This window comes from Mytilus californianus, unplaced genomic scaffold (genome assembly GCF_021869535.1).
Source record: "Mytilus californianus isolate M0D057914Y unplaced genomic scaffold, xbMytCali1.0.p SCAF_14, whole genome shotgun sequence".
In the NCBI taxonomy this organism is placed as follows: domain Eukaryota; kingdom Metazoa; phylum Mollusca; class Bivalvia; order Mytilida; family Mytilidae; genus Mytilus; species Mytilus californianus.
The window spans coordinates 37,350,604-37,366,346 of record NW_026262626.1 but is presented as its reverse complement, the minus strand read 5'-3'; the positions used below and the strand labels follow the sequence as shown (position 1 = coordinate 37,366,346).

At 31.7% G+C, this 15,743-nt stretch overlaps 1 protein-coding gene across 14 annotated transcripts in view; it reads right to left on the bottom strand.

The window, feature by feature from the left end:
• The window catches only part of LOC127724474 (uncharacterized), a 158,617-nt gene that overhangs the window by 83,330 nt on the left and 59,544 nt on the right, over positions 1–15,743 (bottom strand). For 9 of the 14 annotated variants that reach the window (XM_052231442.1, XM_052231441.1, XM_052231450.1 and 6 more), the window contains 3 exons: positions 9,848–10,071; positions 9,191–9,390; positions 4,530–7,707 (listed from right to left, as the gene is read on the bottom strand). The exons of 2 other annotated variants lie outside the window; for them this stretch is intronic. In XM_052231442.1, coding sequence (XP_052087402.1) covers positions 7,568–7,707; positions 9,191–9,390; positions 9,848–10,071 — 564 coding nt within the window. In that variant the 3' untranslated portion in view covers positions 4,530–7,567. Of the gene's footprint in view, positions 1–4,529; positions 7,708–9,190; positions 9,391–9,847; positions 10,072–15,743 lie in introns of those variants that run through there. 3 more of the 14 variants (XR_007992521.1, XM_052231446.1, XM_052231448.1) reach the window with 3 other exon arrangements.

Genomic DNA, 15,743 nt, shown 5'->3' with positions numbered 1-15,743 from the left:
ATAATAGCCAAAAAATAGCCTAAAATGGACATCTCGGGGCAATAACACAAACATTGTTGTCCGATTTCTCTGAAAATTTCACGGTGAATAGGTGACCTGCTGATAAATTGTAATTAGTCGATTTTGTTAACTGCTCTTACTTTTTAAAATATAATTCATAACTGTTCTATTTGTAGTAATAGCGGCCATATTTGTTGGTCAAGGAATAAGTCTACACAGTTATGCAAGTAAATACACCAATGACAAACGTGGTGGTTTGGTAACAATCCATACAATGGTTTCCAAGCGATCTAACCTAAAGGTAGTATGCAACTGTAGTTTATTATCCCCCATTTGGATAATTCATTTGGGGCTAGTGCGGGAATTAATCGGAAAACAAAATGATTTCTGAATATCCTTTCTGTCATTACCTTCGGTTTTAATTTTGTGCCTACTTCTAATAATATTAGTCTCATCTCCATTCCCATCTACCCAGTTTAACAAATATTATAGATTGGTAGGAAAATTCAATTTCCATGAATCAAAGGTCTTTGAAAAACACTAACGATGATTGTTTCAATCATGAGAATATTTCATATACTGGGATTTTCATTTAAACTGAAATTAAGATATATAAAGAATAAGTCTGCTGTATTCAGAAATATCTAAATAAAGTGTCATCACGGTTTACTTCTAGTAACTCATGTAAGAGCAACTGCAATGACAAGGACAATGTGCAGTTCCACGGGGCACAACGATAAAAATTTCAATTTGATGAATGTTCCCACATGCTCATTACCATTTTAGGTTTTAACAATGAACCTGGTTTCAAGGAGATACAATAGGATACACAAGAGGAATTGAGAAAATGAATGGAACAACATAAGCAGTCCAAGTTGCCAATGACCTGTAATTTTTTATTTAGGCTTGCTAATGTGTTTAAGGATGTACTTAGGTGAAATTAAAAAAATCTAGAATTTAAAATTGATACTATAAGTCAGAAGAGCATTAGTTAAGGAACAAAATAAGCTAAAAATATTCATAGGTTATGGAGCTCCTTTTCGAGATATTTGATTTTTTAAAAATGGCGGGAAAAGGCTGACTCGGACTTTTACCTTATATTTGCATTGGTATTATTTGGGTCTCAAATCGAAAGAAAGGAAATCTAGAATCTGCTTAAATTTGGGTAAATGACCTTTTATGAGCTATTAAAGTCTTATATGATAAGACAAATGGGTGTTATGGGGCAAAATATTTTACCCTGTATCGTAGGAAAATGAAAGTGCTGGATAGCACCTCTGGGAAGTTTGCAACTGTAGATGCGTATTATTTCAAGTAGGTTATAGATGTGTATTATTTCAAATATGTATTTAATCACAGCTTTGATGTTTTTAACTTAACAATTTTCTTTTCAGCAATTATCAAAAAATTTTTTTTTGTCATTGTTTGTCATTCAAATTTTGATATTTTACTATTGAAACCTTAAACTGTTGTTCTAAAATAATCAAATATACAATAAGCTCTGTTAAATTTCTTTATGTGCCCATGCCATATCTAGGGCCTGTGATTTTATAGTATTTTTTTTCCATTTGTAACTGGGCATAACCCTAACAGTAAAATGACGGCACAAAATTCAAACTTGATCTTGGTTTTGTGGTTAAAAGTATTGTGTATAAGTTTCGTAACATTTGGTTGAGACACACTAAAGTTAGAGCACGGAATTGAAAAATATTTGTTAGTGTTCCGCGGAACTCGGTGTCTCGCCTACTTTTGCTGTTAATCGCAGGCTCAACAAAAATAAGGAAAAAAATTGATAAAAATATTCCTCTCTATACTATCTTTTGATTGTTAGAAGCTTCTGTCCAAGTTTGGTAAAAATCCAGGATAGTTTATGAATCTAATAAATGTTTTAAAAAATTTACCTGCAGACTGTATGTAATGTTAACTGGAAGAAAAGCTAAGTCCATTAATAAGTAAAATACGGAAAAACAAGAACAAAATTTTAACTAAATTTCCTTCTAGATACTAGCTTTTGATCATGAACAAGCTTCTGTCCAAGTTTGGTACAAATCCGGGATAGTTTAAGAAAGTTATTACATTTTAAAAACCGGCTTTAGCCACGGGGTGAATGTAATGTTTCCTGGCAGAAAAATTAAGTCCATTAATAAGTAAAATACTGAAAAAATGGATTTTTTTTTTTACAAAATTTACTTCTGGATACTATCGTATGATCATTAACAAGCTTCTGTCTAAGTTTGGTAGAAATCCAGGACAGTTTAAGAAAGTTATCAAAATTTCAAAAACTTTAACAACAGAGTGAATATTTGTGGACGCCGCCGACAATAAGTAGGATCGCTATGTCTCGCTTTTTCGACAAAAGTCGAAGGCTCGACAACAATCACAATTTTTAAATTTGTAAGAAGCATAACTCTAGAACAGTAAAACTGACGCCCCCAAAACAAATCTTAACAGTGTTTTGTGATAATGAGCTTTGTGTATAAGTTTTATAACATTCAGTTGAGACAAATCTAAGTTAGAGATCGTAAACAAAAAATTCAAGCAACTTTTCCATTTGTTAAGGAGCATAACTCTAGAATTGTAAAATCGACGCCACCAAAATTCAACTTGACCAGTGTTTTGTGGAAATAAGTATTGCGTATAAGTTTCATACAATTTGGTTCAGGAAAACTAAAGTTAGAGAACAGAAACTAATTTTCGGATGTACGGATGTATGTACAAGTAAGGGACGTACATACTAACAGAAGAAAAAGGGTAAAACTTAATACGGTGGGGACATAACAATAGCAGTATGACGAAAGGAATAAAAAGTTTATAAACACTAGATTCATAGAGGTGCTTATAACCCTGTAACACATTTTAAAGTTGATGCTGTGAAATTTAGCATTGAGGCAATAACATTTGAGATTTTTGGTTCATCATAATTATTTGGACTAGCACTAAGAGTAAGAAAGTCATTTTGCTATTACATGGACAGATTTTATTAAATCATGTTGCTACAGCACTTGTCTTGATACACTGAGTTATTCTAAGTAGAAGCTGACTTGTCTGCCTTATCCTTGTAACGATTTGTGTACAAATGTTATTGTTAATCGTAACACTGAGGACATGGGCTGTGATATGTACGAACTGTCGTTGAGTCAATGTTTTCAGCTGTCAGTTTGATCCACGTGACTGAGCATGCTGGACGAGTAAAGGTCCTTAAATTCACATTGGAATGTGGAAATAGCTAGTATTTAAATAGCGGAATTCAAAAGTTTTCAAATGTTTTGGCTTCAAAACCTTCCGACCGATGTTTTGACAAAAACATGCACTCTTCTATCATAGCCGGTATTTACCTTTACTCATCCTTGGCGTGTGACATAAGCCATATGATAATCGAGTATTTCTGTCACCTGTGTATAATTGTTCAATCAAACTTTTATCACTTGTCAATTATCCGACGGCTTGGTCAAAATATAAACATGTTAAAAAGTACGTTGCATTCAGTAATGTCAGTCATACGGGATTCTTTCGATACACTCGGGCTTTTACTTTATATTTAATACTAAGCATTTGTAAATATCGTACATAGTACAAAATTGCGCGCGAAAATGTTCATTCATGAAATATTCATGAATGAAACGATGTCTCGCGTAGATTTCTTTTGATTTTCTCTTCAGCGCATGGAAAATCCGCGAAGTAGTGTTTGTAATAATCATTTTCAAAATGAAGTTAAATTCACCTGAATTGTCGGTGAACATTCATTCCTTTTTTATTCAAGCTGTAATCTTTTCAAAAGGACTCAAAATTTCAAAAGCATATTCCTAGAATCAGTATTCAAACACTAGTACTACATTATCTTGGAGCAGAACATTTGCGATAGTCACCCGAAGTTAGAGGCCGACGCCTTAGGAAAGTATTGCTATAGCAAACTTCCCAAAAACCAAGGAGTCCGAACATCTGACAAAAATTCTTAAACCTGACCTAAGTACATCCTTAAGATAATATCCCAGCCAACTACTAGAAATACAACTCATTATATTTTACTTTTATAGAATTGGCAACTCGGATTCTAAAAATCCAGACTGGGAACTCTTAAAATTATTTTCTGCAGCCAAATGCTGGAAAACCATTAAGTTTTCTATCTGGAGAAGAGTAAAAATTAAAAAAAAAGGTTCATAATTCAGAATTAACAGAAGAGATCAAAACTTGTTTTGAATAACCACAAAATCTTTGAAAATTGGCATCCATTGAATTAAAGTTGACCTTAGATGGATTTGGCTTTTTCTTTAAAAATGTCATATGGCATCTCAGGAGTCTAAGATTGATCGTAAGTCATGAACAATTCAGTATACTTACGACCAATCTTAGTCGTAAGTTTTTTTGTGAAACTGACTCCAGGTATTCAAGTACTTATCCATCCTTGGCTTTCCTGATGAAGGTAAATTTCAGAGAAGTGCTTCAGATGTACCAAATTTTTAAAGTGTTATTTTCATTTTTCAAAGGTATTCTACCTTAAATGTAAAACTAGGAAATCAAAAACAATAAGAAAAAGCATGAGTATTTTATTTAATAGAACATTGTGTATAAAGATTGCATTATAAATTTAAATGTAAACAAAACAATTGCTGGATTTCTGGAAATAAAATATAACAGAACTGAATATGTACACTTGAACTATGAATAAAATCATTACAAATGCATATTCAATATTATATGAAAGTACATCTCAAAGTGAAATACTGGATTTATTTCAATTACTAACATAATAGTGTGTTCTAATTTATCCGTCATGTAAATGACTTCAATTTTTTTTCATCATTTGCAATAAAATTTTCAGTGAATTGTTGTAATGAATAATGTGTAATTATAAAAAAAGATTACCACCAAAAAATGATTATCATCAACAAAATTGAAGAAATATTTGATCTGTAAAATGAACATCTAATTTTTTAATTTTTTTCATAATGGATGATGAAGTCCATCAAATACTATTCCCAATTTGCTTATCTTTCTTTTATTACAAAAATATCGGCCTTGTTTTATTCTTGCCAGCTAGTTTTCCCACTAGAACTCAAGGCTTCGGCTCTCCACACGTGCAGTAAGTTTAATTTGAATATTTTGGGTCTGTGAGGAATGATTCCTTGATTCTTAAATTATAATTAATTGTCTTGCTTATTTGATTTCTAATGGCATTCCTAGGAAAATTAGAAACACATTTTTCAAGGGAGATAATTTGTGAATAAAAGAAAGATATGCACTGAGGGAAATAAAACACTATAAGGACTATGAAAATGATTTGATTTTTACATTAGATATTATTTTCTGTTAAGTGATCACATATCAACATTCAATGGCAGCAAAGAGTACAACAATATATCATGGTATACCCTTAACTTGACTGATTTCCTTTTTCCAAAATTTTCAAACCACCCTATTATATAATTTACCCTTGTCCCCTTTTTACCCCTTATTTCAGTTTAACATAGTTCTTTCACAACCATCAAAATAATATCTATGTCAAAAGCAACAAAGCTCACATTTATATTTATTTCTTGTATATAGTTTTTTGTGTAAGTAATGTTCATTTATCACAATGATTACCACAGTTAGAATAGAATATTTTGATTCATATAACAAATATACAATATGTTTATATACATTATCTACAATAATATCACATTCTGTTGAGCAACCTTCAACTCATAAGTAATCTTAAACTTTATACTTCTTTGGTAGTAATCTTCAACTCTATACTTCTTTGGAAGTAATCTAAATACCTAAACTTCTTTACAAAAAATCATAACAAATAATTTAAATACATCACTAACTCAGCCATTCAATTCATTTAATCACTGTTTACACTAAGATACTGGTCTACTAAAGCTCTAAAAGCCATACCTAGATTTATGAATGTTGTTGAAATGTGGAAAATTGCTCATTTTAGCTTTGTTAACTTTATTTTAGAATAATACATAATTAATATCAGTTAATAATATTCTCTTTGATTTTAATGTTATGACATTTTAAGACGGGAAGTTAATAAAATATTAATTTTTAATTCAATTGAAAATAATGATTTTAATACTGTTAAAACAGACTGTTCGTCTGATAAAGAATCTAATTTCATTCACAATATTAAAACCAATAGTGACATTCACTAAAATGTCATATTGTTGAATTGATGTACTGGCTTAGCAATAATTTTGGCTGGTACCATTTGGGCTGTTCAAATTTTGGGGCTTTACCATAATATGCATCATTCAAAAGTAAGCATACATGATCCTATGTTATAAGAAAAATTGGTACTATTTCTTTTAATATATGTTATGCCAGCTTGATGGAAAATACTCTTAAATATTATATTTTTTCTGTAGAGAGAATTGATGGCCAAAATGAAAATGAGACCAAGTGTCCAGAAATTTATTATGAGACCACTTAGATTGGACATCAAAATATCTTATCAAGAAATAGAAACCCTGTTTTCTTTTAATATCATAAATACAAGTTTAATGATACAGATAAGGACTTATTTCTACTTCAAAAGATTGTGTGCAAACATCTGGTGACATTAGGATAATTATCAGTCTTTCTGTTAAGGATGGATGTGTCTTTACAGCATATAAATTTGAATACAATGACATATGATTTAATTTGCCGATTTGCAGCAAAATACACCTCAATTATTTTTACTTTTCTTTTGTTAAGATTTCTTGAACTAATCACATGTGAATTTACATTTCAACTGTCACTTTGTTTGCATGATTTTTCATCATCAGAGTTGTTGCTTTAGTAAGTGATTAAAACCATAAAAAGTTCATATCAGTGTCCTAAAATGTGGAACCAAGCATCACAGCACAGGCTGAAACTTCTATTATTGATTAGGATGTTGAAATTGTAAAATGAAAAATTATGTTCAAAAATAATTCTGTTAAAATTGATGAAAATCTATACATTAAGTTTAGTTGGCCTATATAGACAATTAAATTGATTGATATTTCCTCACCAACAGACGCTTTTTCAAAGTATAAATAAACCCAAGCAAGTATAAAATGCAACATTTAACAAAATCCTAATTGCACAATGATATATGAGGTATTTGGAATATTGAAGCTTTAAGCAATTTGTTTCCAACACTTTATCTTGACAACATACTGCATTCACTTTTTGTTAGATAATTTAGTAAGCTTAAATCATTTAGATAGTATTAAATATTTATAGGCAGAGAGTTTTGTATGAAGGCTTAAACTACAGAAGTTTTGTTATTCAATATGAATGTATTTATAGTTTATTCTCTCGACAGACAAAACGTTTAAATATAAAGTATCAACAACTTTTACTTTGAAAAATTCGAAAATTACAACATATGCAATTTATTGGCAGCTTCTTTTTAAACAATTCTAACTAGCCATTTCATCTATCCAAGTCCTTCAACAATTAAATTATATTGCTTTGTCTGATTATCTTCACCAATGTCCTCTCCACCATCTTGAATCAGATTAAAACATCTACACCATGTCTATCTGTTAACTGGATCAACTGAGAATGCTTAGCACCATCAATTATGATTGGATATTATGTTTTGATGTCACTTCCTTTTACTCATGGTAGATCTGAGAACAAGAGCGCCATCTATCCAGAAATTAGGTCTATCTACCATAGCCTGCCATAATGAAATCTCCTCTCCTCTTGCATCCATCCAATCTACTATCTTACCATAACTTTTCCCTGAAATTGAAATAATTTTAAAATCATAAAATCATTCAAACTTCCATAAAATTAAAAAGTGAGTTACAGTTATATTTTTGTAATACACAATTTGAGAAGAATTTCACTCAACTTTTATTCCAAATAAAACAAAAACCATAAACTGTTAACACAGAGACATTTCTCGTCTTTTTTGTTACTTTAATAGTAAAATTCAAATGTTGAAATCAAAATAGCAATACTTAAACACGTAAGTTATGCAATTTATTCAAAGTCAATGAACCATGACTGAAGGTACAGGCCTAAACAATCTCCATGGAAATGAAATGGTGCAATACTAATGCAATTGCATACCAAATATCATTGACCTACCACTGGCAGTTCCCCATAAACTTGGTATGCAGTTGTATTAGCATTGGCACATCTCATTTCCAAGGAGATTGTTTTGCCCCGCTCCCTCAGTCATAGTCTATTGACTTTGAAACTTTTGCTTAGTTTACATGTATAAGTTTGTGATTAGGCCAATATTATTGACCTACCACTGTCGGTACCTCATAAACTGACCTAATCACAAACTAATACATGTAAACTAAGCAAATGTTTCAAAGTCAATAGACTATGACTGAGGGGTTAGGCCTGATAATCTCCATGGAAATGAGATGTGTCAATGCTAATACAACTGCATACCAAATATCATTGACCTACCACTAGTCATTCCCCATAAACTGACCTAATCGAAAAACAAATACATGTAAACTAAGCAAAAGTTTCAAAGTATATGGAACATGACTGAGGGGGCAGAGCCAAATAATCTCCATGGAAATTAGATGTGCCAATGCAAATACATATGCATACCAAATATATCATTGAGCTTCCACTAGTGGTTCCTCACAAACTGACCTAATTACAAACTAATACATTGTTGACGCCGCTGCCGTTGATGCTGGAAACAGCATACCTATGTCTCGCTTTTTGACTCCGTCAAGGCGAGACAATAACCATTATTATTTTTCAAAATAAGTACGGTAAAAGTCATTCTTGCAGATCTGCAGAAATCAATTTACAAATTGAACACTCAAATCATTCTCTGATCTCTTTCATTTCAACTTTACTACCTCACTATATAACATTAAAGATTAACAAGAATGTGCATGCACTGTTGTGCAAAGTATACCCCAACTTATTATAAAATTATTTAACATTGATGAAATATTCCATGCTAATTAGGTATAACAAAAATTATAAGTACCATTAAACAGAAAATGATCTGAAAATTCCTTGGAGGGTACAACTCATCATTATAAAGTTCCAGACAACATATCAAATCATTCATTATCACAGAAGTGGAATAATATTTAACAAAACATTTATAGACAGACAAGGTCATTGCAGTTAATCACTTAATCCATGAGTGAATGTATAACAATGTTCATATACATCCAACAAAATTTGGTTCAATTGCTTAAGAAATACCAATGTACATTGAGAGAAATCATAACTGTACCTGTTCCCAGATTCAGCCTTACTCCTCCCAAGAAATCATTACTGGACAGCTTGTCATGGTCCCATATTGTCAGCTCCAATGACTTCTCTCTCAGATTTTCAGCAGTGACATCTTCAAACACCATAGTACAATTCCATGCAGGGTTGCATTCTTTTTTGATCACTTGTGTTTTCTGTTTTTCTTTATCTGGCTGTAATTGCCTGTAATAAATATAAAATCACAGTCTACTACAGTTAAGTACTGTAAATTCAGTAATTATTGAGAGCTTTTTAGGAATGTGAATAATGTGACTGGGTGAGTATTGCAATAATAAGAACTTGCATTTTGATATCTGATACATATATATGTATGCAGATTTTTCTGAAATTGCAATAATTAATCTTGTATGATAAATGCAAACAATAATTTCTGAATTTACAGTACATTGTAGAGGGAATAAAGCTCTTTAAATAGCTATACATTTTGGAGTTTAGTGTGTTGTCCATTTTCATTGAACTAGTACACATTTTTGTTTAGGGGCAAGCTGAAGCCCACCTCTTTTTACAAATAGCTACCTTTTTTTGCAATTGTGGCCTTAACCTTTGATCTATTGACCTCAAAATAGACTGGCTTTATGCTATCCTTATCAACCATAGCAATAACATGAATAACACTAACCCTTTACAGAAAGGATCCGAATAGCCATTAGATCTGACAGCAGTTAAGTTTCTAGCCTCCTTGATAAGCACATGTAGCTGGCCTTTGTCTCCAGGCAGTTTGGGTTTCCTTGCCTTCTTCCGTGATGGAGAGGGGGAATCTCTGTTTACTTGTTCTGGAGGAACATACTTCAGACAGAGAATGATGTCCCCTTTATAAGTAAGAAGAGATGTTGGCTGTTCAAACTGTAAAAGATAGAGTCTCTCTGAATGGATCATAAGTGTCAACTCCATGTCTTTGTATACAATGTTTGCTTGAATTGTTCAGCATGTTAAAACTAGATACTTATAAATAATATCAATGAATCAGTGTTCCAACTTCTATAAATCATTTATCCATTGAAGATTTCACAAAACGATACTTGCCCAAATAAAGCTTGTCAACATTTGCCAATGGATTGATTTCTTTGAAATATAAGAGCAGAAAAATACTTTTGATTCTATATTTCAAAAAATAAACTAAACTTATAAACCAATCTTATCAATAAATCGATTATTGTAACAAACAATATAAACCATAAGGTGACATTTTTATCAATATTAAATTTATTTTTGCAAATTTTGAATTTTTCCATTTTAATTAAAATATATATGCATTGCTATAAAACTATTTTTAATTAGTATATCAATCTGTTAAAAAAAAATCTTAGTATATCAATCTGTTTAAAAAAAAAAATTGATAAATCAAAATTGCTATTTAAAAAGAGAAAGGTAGGAAAAACTACCAGAAGACATTTTTCTACAATCTTTTGGAATTAGTTTTTCTGGGAAAACTTAAAGATTGTAGAATTGATGGAAATAAATGACTAAACCAGTGAGTACTAGGCAAAGGGTGCTTCAATAACATTGAAAGCAAATTTTTCTTTACAAAAAGAAAGGTGTATTTGGTGTATTGATTGTGGCAATCTGTCAATTACATTGTGTGTTTGACTGTGACATTATTTATAAAATCCTAGTGTATATCTATTGTCTAACATTGCTCTAGAATTATGAACAGACATGCAAAAGAAAAAAAACCTTTTTAAGAAAAAAATCTCTAATACATAATCTAAGACCGTTATAGAGACAATAGACTGTCCATTGTTTAAGACTGTATATTAACCCTAGATGCATGTCTTTTTTGTATTGTATTATATAGGTTAGTATAGACATACACAATACACTTATGAATTTTTGGGCCAAATTCATGTGTAGTCTCAATTCATGTATTGTTGATCCTAATCAAATAATATGGATTAAATGAGAAAATTGTAATAAATTAAAAATATCAAATAGACAGTAACCACACAACTAGATGAAACAAAGACATCTAGAGATATTTCCCAAGAGAAAATGAAAACGGGATCCATCGGGATCCCAATGAAATCCCGGTGAAATTGGTGGGATAAGCCGGGATAAGCATCTGAGGTCGGGATCCCATTCGGGATAAATATCTGAAACTGGGATCCCATTCGGGATAACTGTCTGAAGCCGGGATCCCATTCTAGTTGAAACGGGAAAACATGTCCCATTCGGGATAAATATCTGAAACTGGGATCCCATTTGGGATAACTGTCTGAAGCCGGGATGTCATGGTCAATTATTATCACTAACCGTTAACTAGGATTCACTCAAAGTGAAACATTTCAATGACTTGGAACAAAAGCCACGTGACGTGACCAAATATTATTTCGCGCTTTTAAAAAAGTTCAAGTGAAGAGATTGATGTCCAGGATTGTCAAGTAAAGCAGATTTGTTATCAGATAAGTATAGTTACAGGAAATCTGTTTGATATTTTGTTTATAAGATATGAAAATTATTACGGTATTTGATATGGCTTTCATTAATTGCACACATCAGAAAGTGGTCTTTGTCTGTCAGCATCTCGATGTCAGCATAAAAAAACTGTGATAAATGAATATTGTTTTGAATTCCAGGTATAACTGATAAAATTGTACAAGATGAAAAGTGTGAATGTTTTTAATTCCCATGTTAAAATAATTAATTATACATTAATCATTCTTCTTTTGTTTGAAAGGTAAAAGAGGGGGGGGGGGGGGGGGTTACAACTTACAATTATTTGACCAAAAAAATGTGTTCATAATGTTGTTTTTTATCGTAAATTTGCAAAATAGAATAAAAACAACATTGATTAATGAAAATAAAATTTATTGATCCTTAAAATCTGTTTTATTTACAAAATATCAGGAGCTATTGATTCTTTGTGGAAAATTTTATGTTCTTACAGGTGGAAACTGCTTTTAATTTGATGGATGTAATTGAGCATTTGTTGGTAGTCCTGATACAGATAGGAAGAGAAGTATACAAGGCTCCTTAACAAGTAGACAATCTGTTCAAGATAATTGAAGATTGTAGGAAACATGCATGGTTGAATATGCCATTATGGTCGGAATCATGGTTGACCATGGTTGGACATTTAATGTTTTTAATATGATAAATACAGTATATCCTGCTGGGATTTATTTTGGGATCCCCCTTTTTTCCCGGGAATCCCAGTATATCCCAATCAAAATCCCACAATATCCCAGTATATTTACACTGGGATTTATTTCAGGATCCCGATTTTTTCTGGGAATCCCAGTATATTCCAATCAAAATCCCACAATATCCCAGTGGGATCCCAGTATATTTCCAATGGGATTTACATCGGGATCCCGCTTCTTTTGCGGGAATCCCGAAATTTTATCCCGGTGGAATGAGGTGGGATTCCAGTTGGAATCCCATCGGAATTCCAGCCCGAATTCCATCATTTTTTTTTTTTGTGTCCATTGGGATCCCAGATTTATTTTCTCTTGGGTTGTTCTCTCCGTTTCACTTATTCAAAAAAAGAAAATAGTTACTGTAATACATTATGTTAAATATAAAATATATGATATGATTATTAAATGTACATGTTGTATGAGTCTGAATATAATAGGTAAAAAATCATCTTCACTAATCATTGCCTGGGAGTAAAGATGGACATCACATGATACAAAAATCAATTTCAAAAACATCTTTTACTTATAAGTTCCAAAAGTAGTTACTTCTATCAACTAGAACTGATGTCTTGCCAGTGAAGTGCAAATGATAATTTTCAAGAACCAATAGACACTTATATATATAAACGTGTCTAAATTAAAAACAACGTTCAAACCTATGATTGTGTTGGATAAAAACTGCAATTTTTATACGTGTGCATGTAAACTTATATATATATATATATATATATCACTTTCATAGTTGAATAATTATGAAATTGAGATTAAAGTCATTAAAGACCCTGTCAGTTGCACATATTCTCTTTATGAAATTAATTCTCTTACCAAACATTGGTAATGAGTCAAAAAAAATTTCTTTGAATCAGACCTCCCCTAGACACCTTTAAACTATCATTTTTCTGATTTAAAAGTTAAATGACATCTGTGGATCAGAAATATGTTCATTCTTATATACCAAATATAAATGACTACTCATATAGTTACTGAGAAACAGACTCAATCCAGACTGATGTGTGAATATGGTATCAAGCTAAGGTTATATGACAACATGCCAAATATGAGTGAGATAAAAACCCAACCAAAGAACATGACAATCAGAGAAAAACCCAACCAAAGAACATGACAATCAGAGAAAAACAGTGAGGTAAAGTATCTAAATTATCTATGAGATAAACAATGGTTGGTTTAACGCATCAATTTAATTAACCTGAACTATATGAAAACAGACTGAATTCCCCCCCCCCCCCCCCTAAAAAAAAACAACAAAACAAAACAAACCCTTTATCATAATAGGGAGGTGAAGGCAAAAGGAATAAAATGCTCCGCTGGGCGCAGCTTGATACAACCGCAGAGGTCGAACCCTGAACAGTTGGGGCAAGTATGGACACAACATTCAAGCTTGATACAGCACTGAATTTGGATTGTGATTAAATATTTGACACAGCATAGGTTTCTCACACAGAATGAATGTGGTCTAAGAACTTAAAAATTTTTAATTTACCTATTCAAACCATATCATTATTATTTGCTTTTATATATAAATCAGAAATAACCAATTTAAAACGGAAAATTTTAAAGAAAAAAAAAGGCAAAAAAAAATCCCTCCCCCAAATTTTTTGAACCCCCTTATGATTCATCATCCCCAAACTCAACCCCAGCCTTCCCTTTGTGGTATGGTACCTTGCAGTACAATTTCAGAGAGATCCATACACTTGAACACAAGTTATTGTCTGGGAGCTAGAAAAATGCTTGTTTTTTTCCCCTTTTTGGGCCCTAATTCCTAAAATTTTAAGGCAATTACCCCCAAAATCAATCCCAGCCTTCCCTTTGTGGTATGGTACCTTGCAGTACAATTTCAGAGAGATCCATACACTTGAACACAAGTTATTGTCTAGAAACTAGAAAAATGCTTATTTTTGGCCCCTTATTCCTTAACGTTTTAGGCAATTACCCCCAAACTCAATTCCAGCTTTCCCTTTGTGATATGGAACCTTGTAGTACAATTTCATAAAGATCCATACACTTACACACAAGTTATTATAATGAAACTAGAAAAATGCTTGTTTTTTTGCCCCTTATTTTTAAAATTTTGAGGCAATTACCCCCAAAATCAATCCCAGCATTCCCTTTGTGATATGGAACCTTGTGGTACAATGTCAGAGAGATCCATACACTAACACACAAGTTATATCTGGAAGTTACAAAAATGCTTATTTTTGGCCCCTAATTCCTTAACTGTTGGTACCATAACCCCCAAAATCAATCCCAACCTTCCTTTTGTGGCATTGAACCTTATAATAAAATTTCATAGAGATCCATTCACTTAAACTAAAGTTAGAGTGTGAAAAGTGAAAACCAATGTGTCTTCGGACGACGACAACGACGCCAACGTCATACCAATATACGACCGCAAAATAAAAATAAGTTAAAAATAAATAATTTTAAAATATTGATCATGTAGCTCTTCTACATTCCAGAGTCATATAGCCAAGTACACATACAATGAAGTATTACTGGTCCCAGTCTAAGTCATATTTATTGCCTGCCTTAAGATAGATTCATCAAGACCTAAATTCAATCTTTTCAATCCTTCCTTTTTTTCAAAATGTACATAAAAATGATTTGTGTCAAAAAGAAATAAAATAAGAATTTTGTGTGAATGCTTCACACCGCATTCACACCAGTATAAATAAATGATAATAACAGTAGGTTTTAAATTATAATTATAATATATTTACAATGTACTTATGACTTCCCAAAATATATACATATGTCTAAGCTGGTATAATATAATCTTGTCTGACTGGGTGTACCCATAACAGCTAAGTCATTAAAGGACATTCTATTTGTTACAGGTAACTAAGGATTCACTATAGTGCCAACTGTTCAGTGCTCCCATTGTTACTGTTCAAACCCCTCTATCCCTGACAATACTTTAAACTTTTGCCAAACAACCCTAATGTCTCTTATTATAATAAATACCCTTCTCACAATATATTTTCAAACTCTCACTTCTATTTCATTTGACATACAGTTTATTAATAATTTTCTTCAAAAATTTCATTAAAAATCAAAAAAATATCCCCCAAGAGAATTTTAAAACTTTTTACCCCAAAATCATCTATTTCTACATAATTTTCATGTATATTCACCAGCTAAAGAAAATACTCAATTTATGAAAAAGTTGTCATCTAGAAATTAAACGGTGAACGTTCCTATATTATTGTGACTATCAAAACTTTCATACGTTGGATGCTGTATACTTGAATTTCAGTGTCTACAAAATTTTACCCATTTTCAATAGAATATCCCAAAACTATATAGCTGTTTAAGCCAAACCCAGTCAGGTAATATTATTCAGGTAATATATCCTTGTAT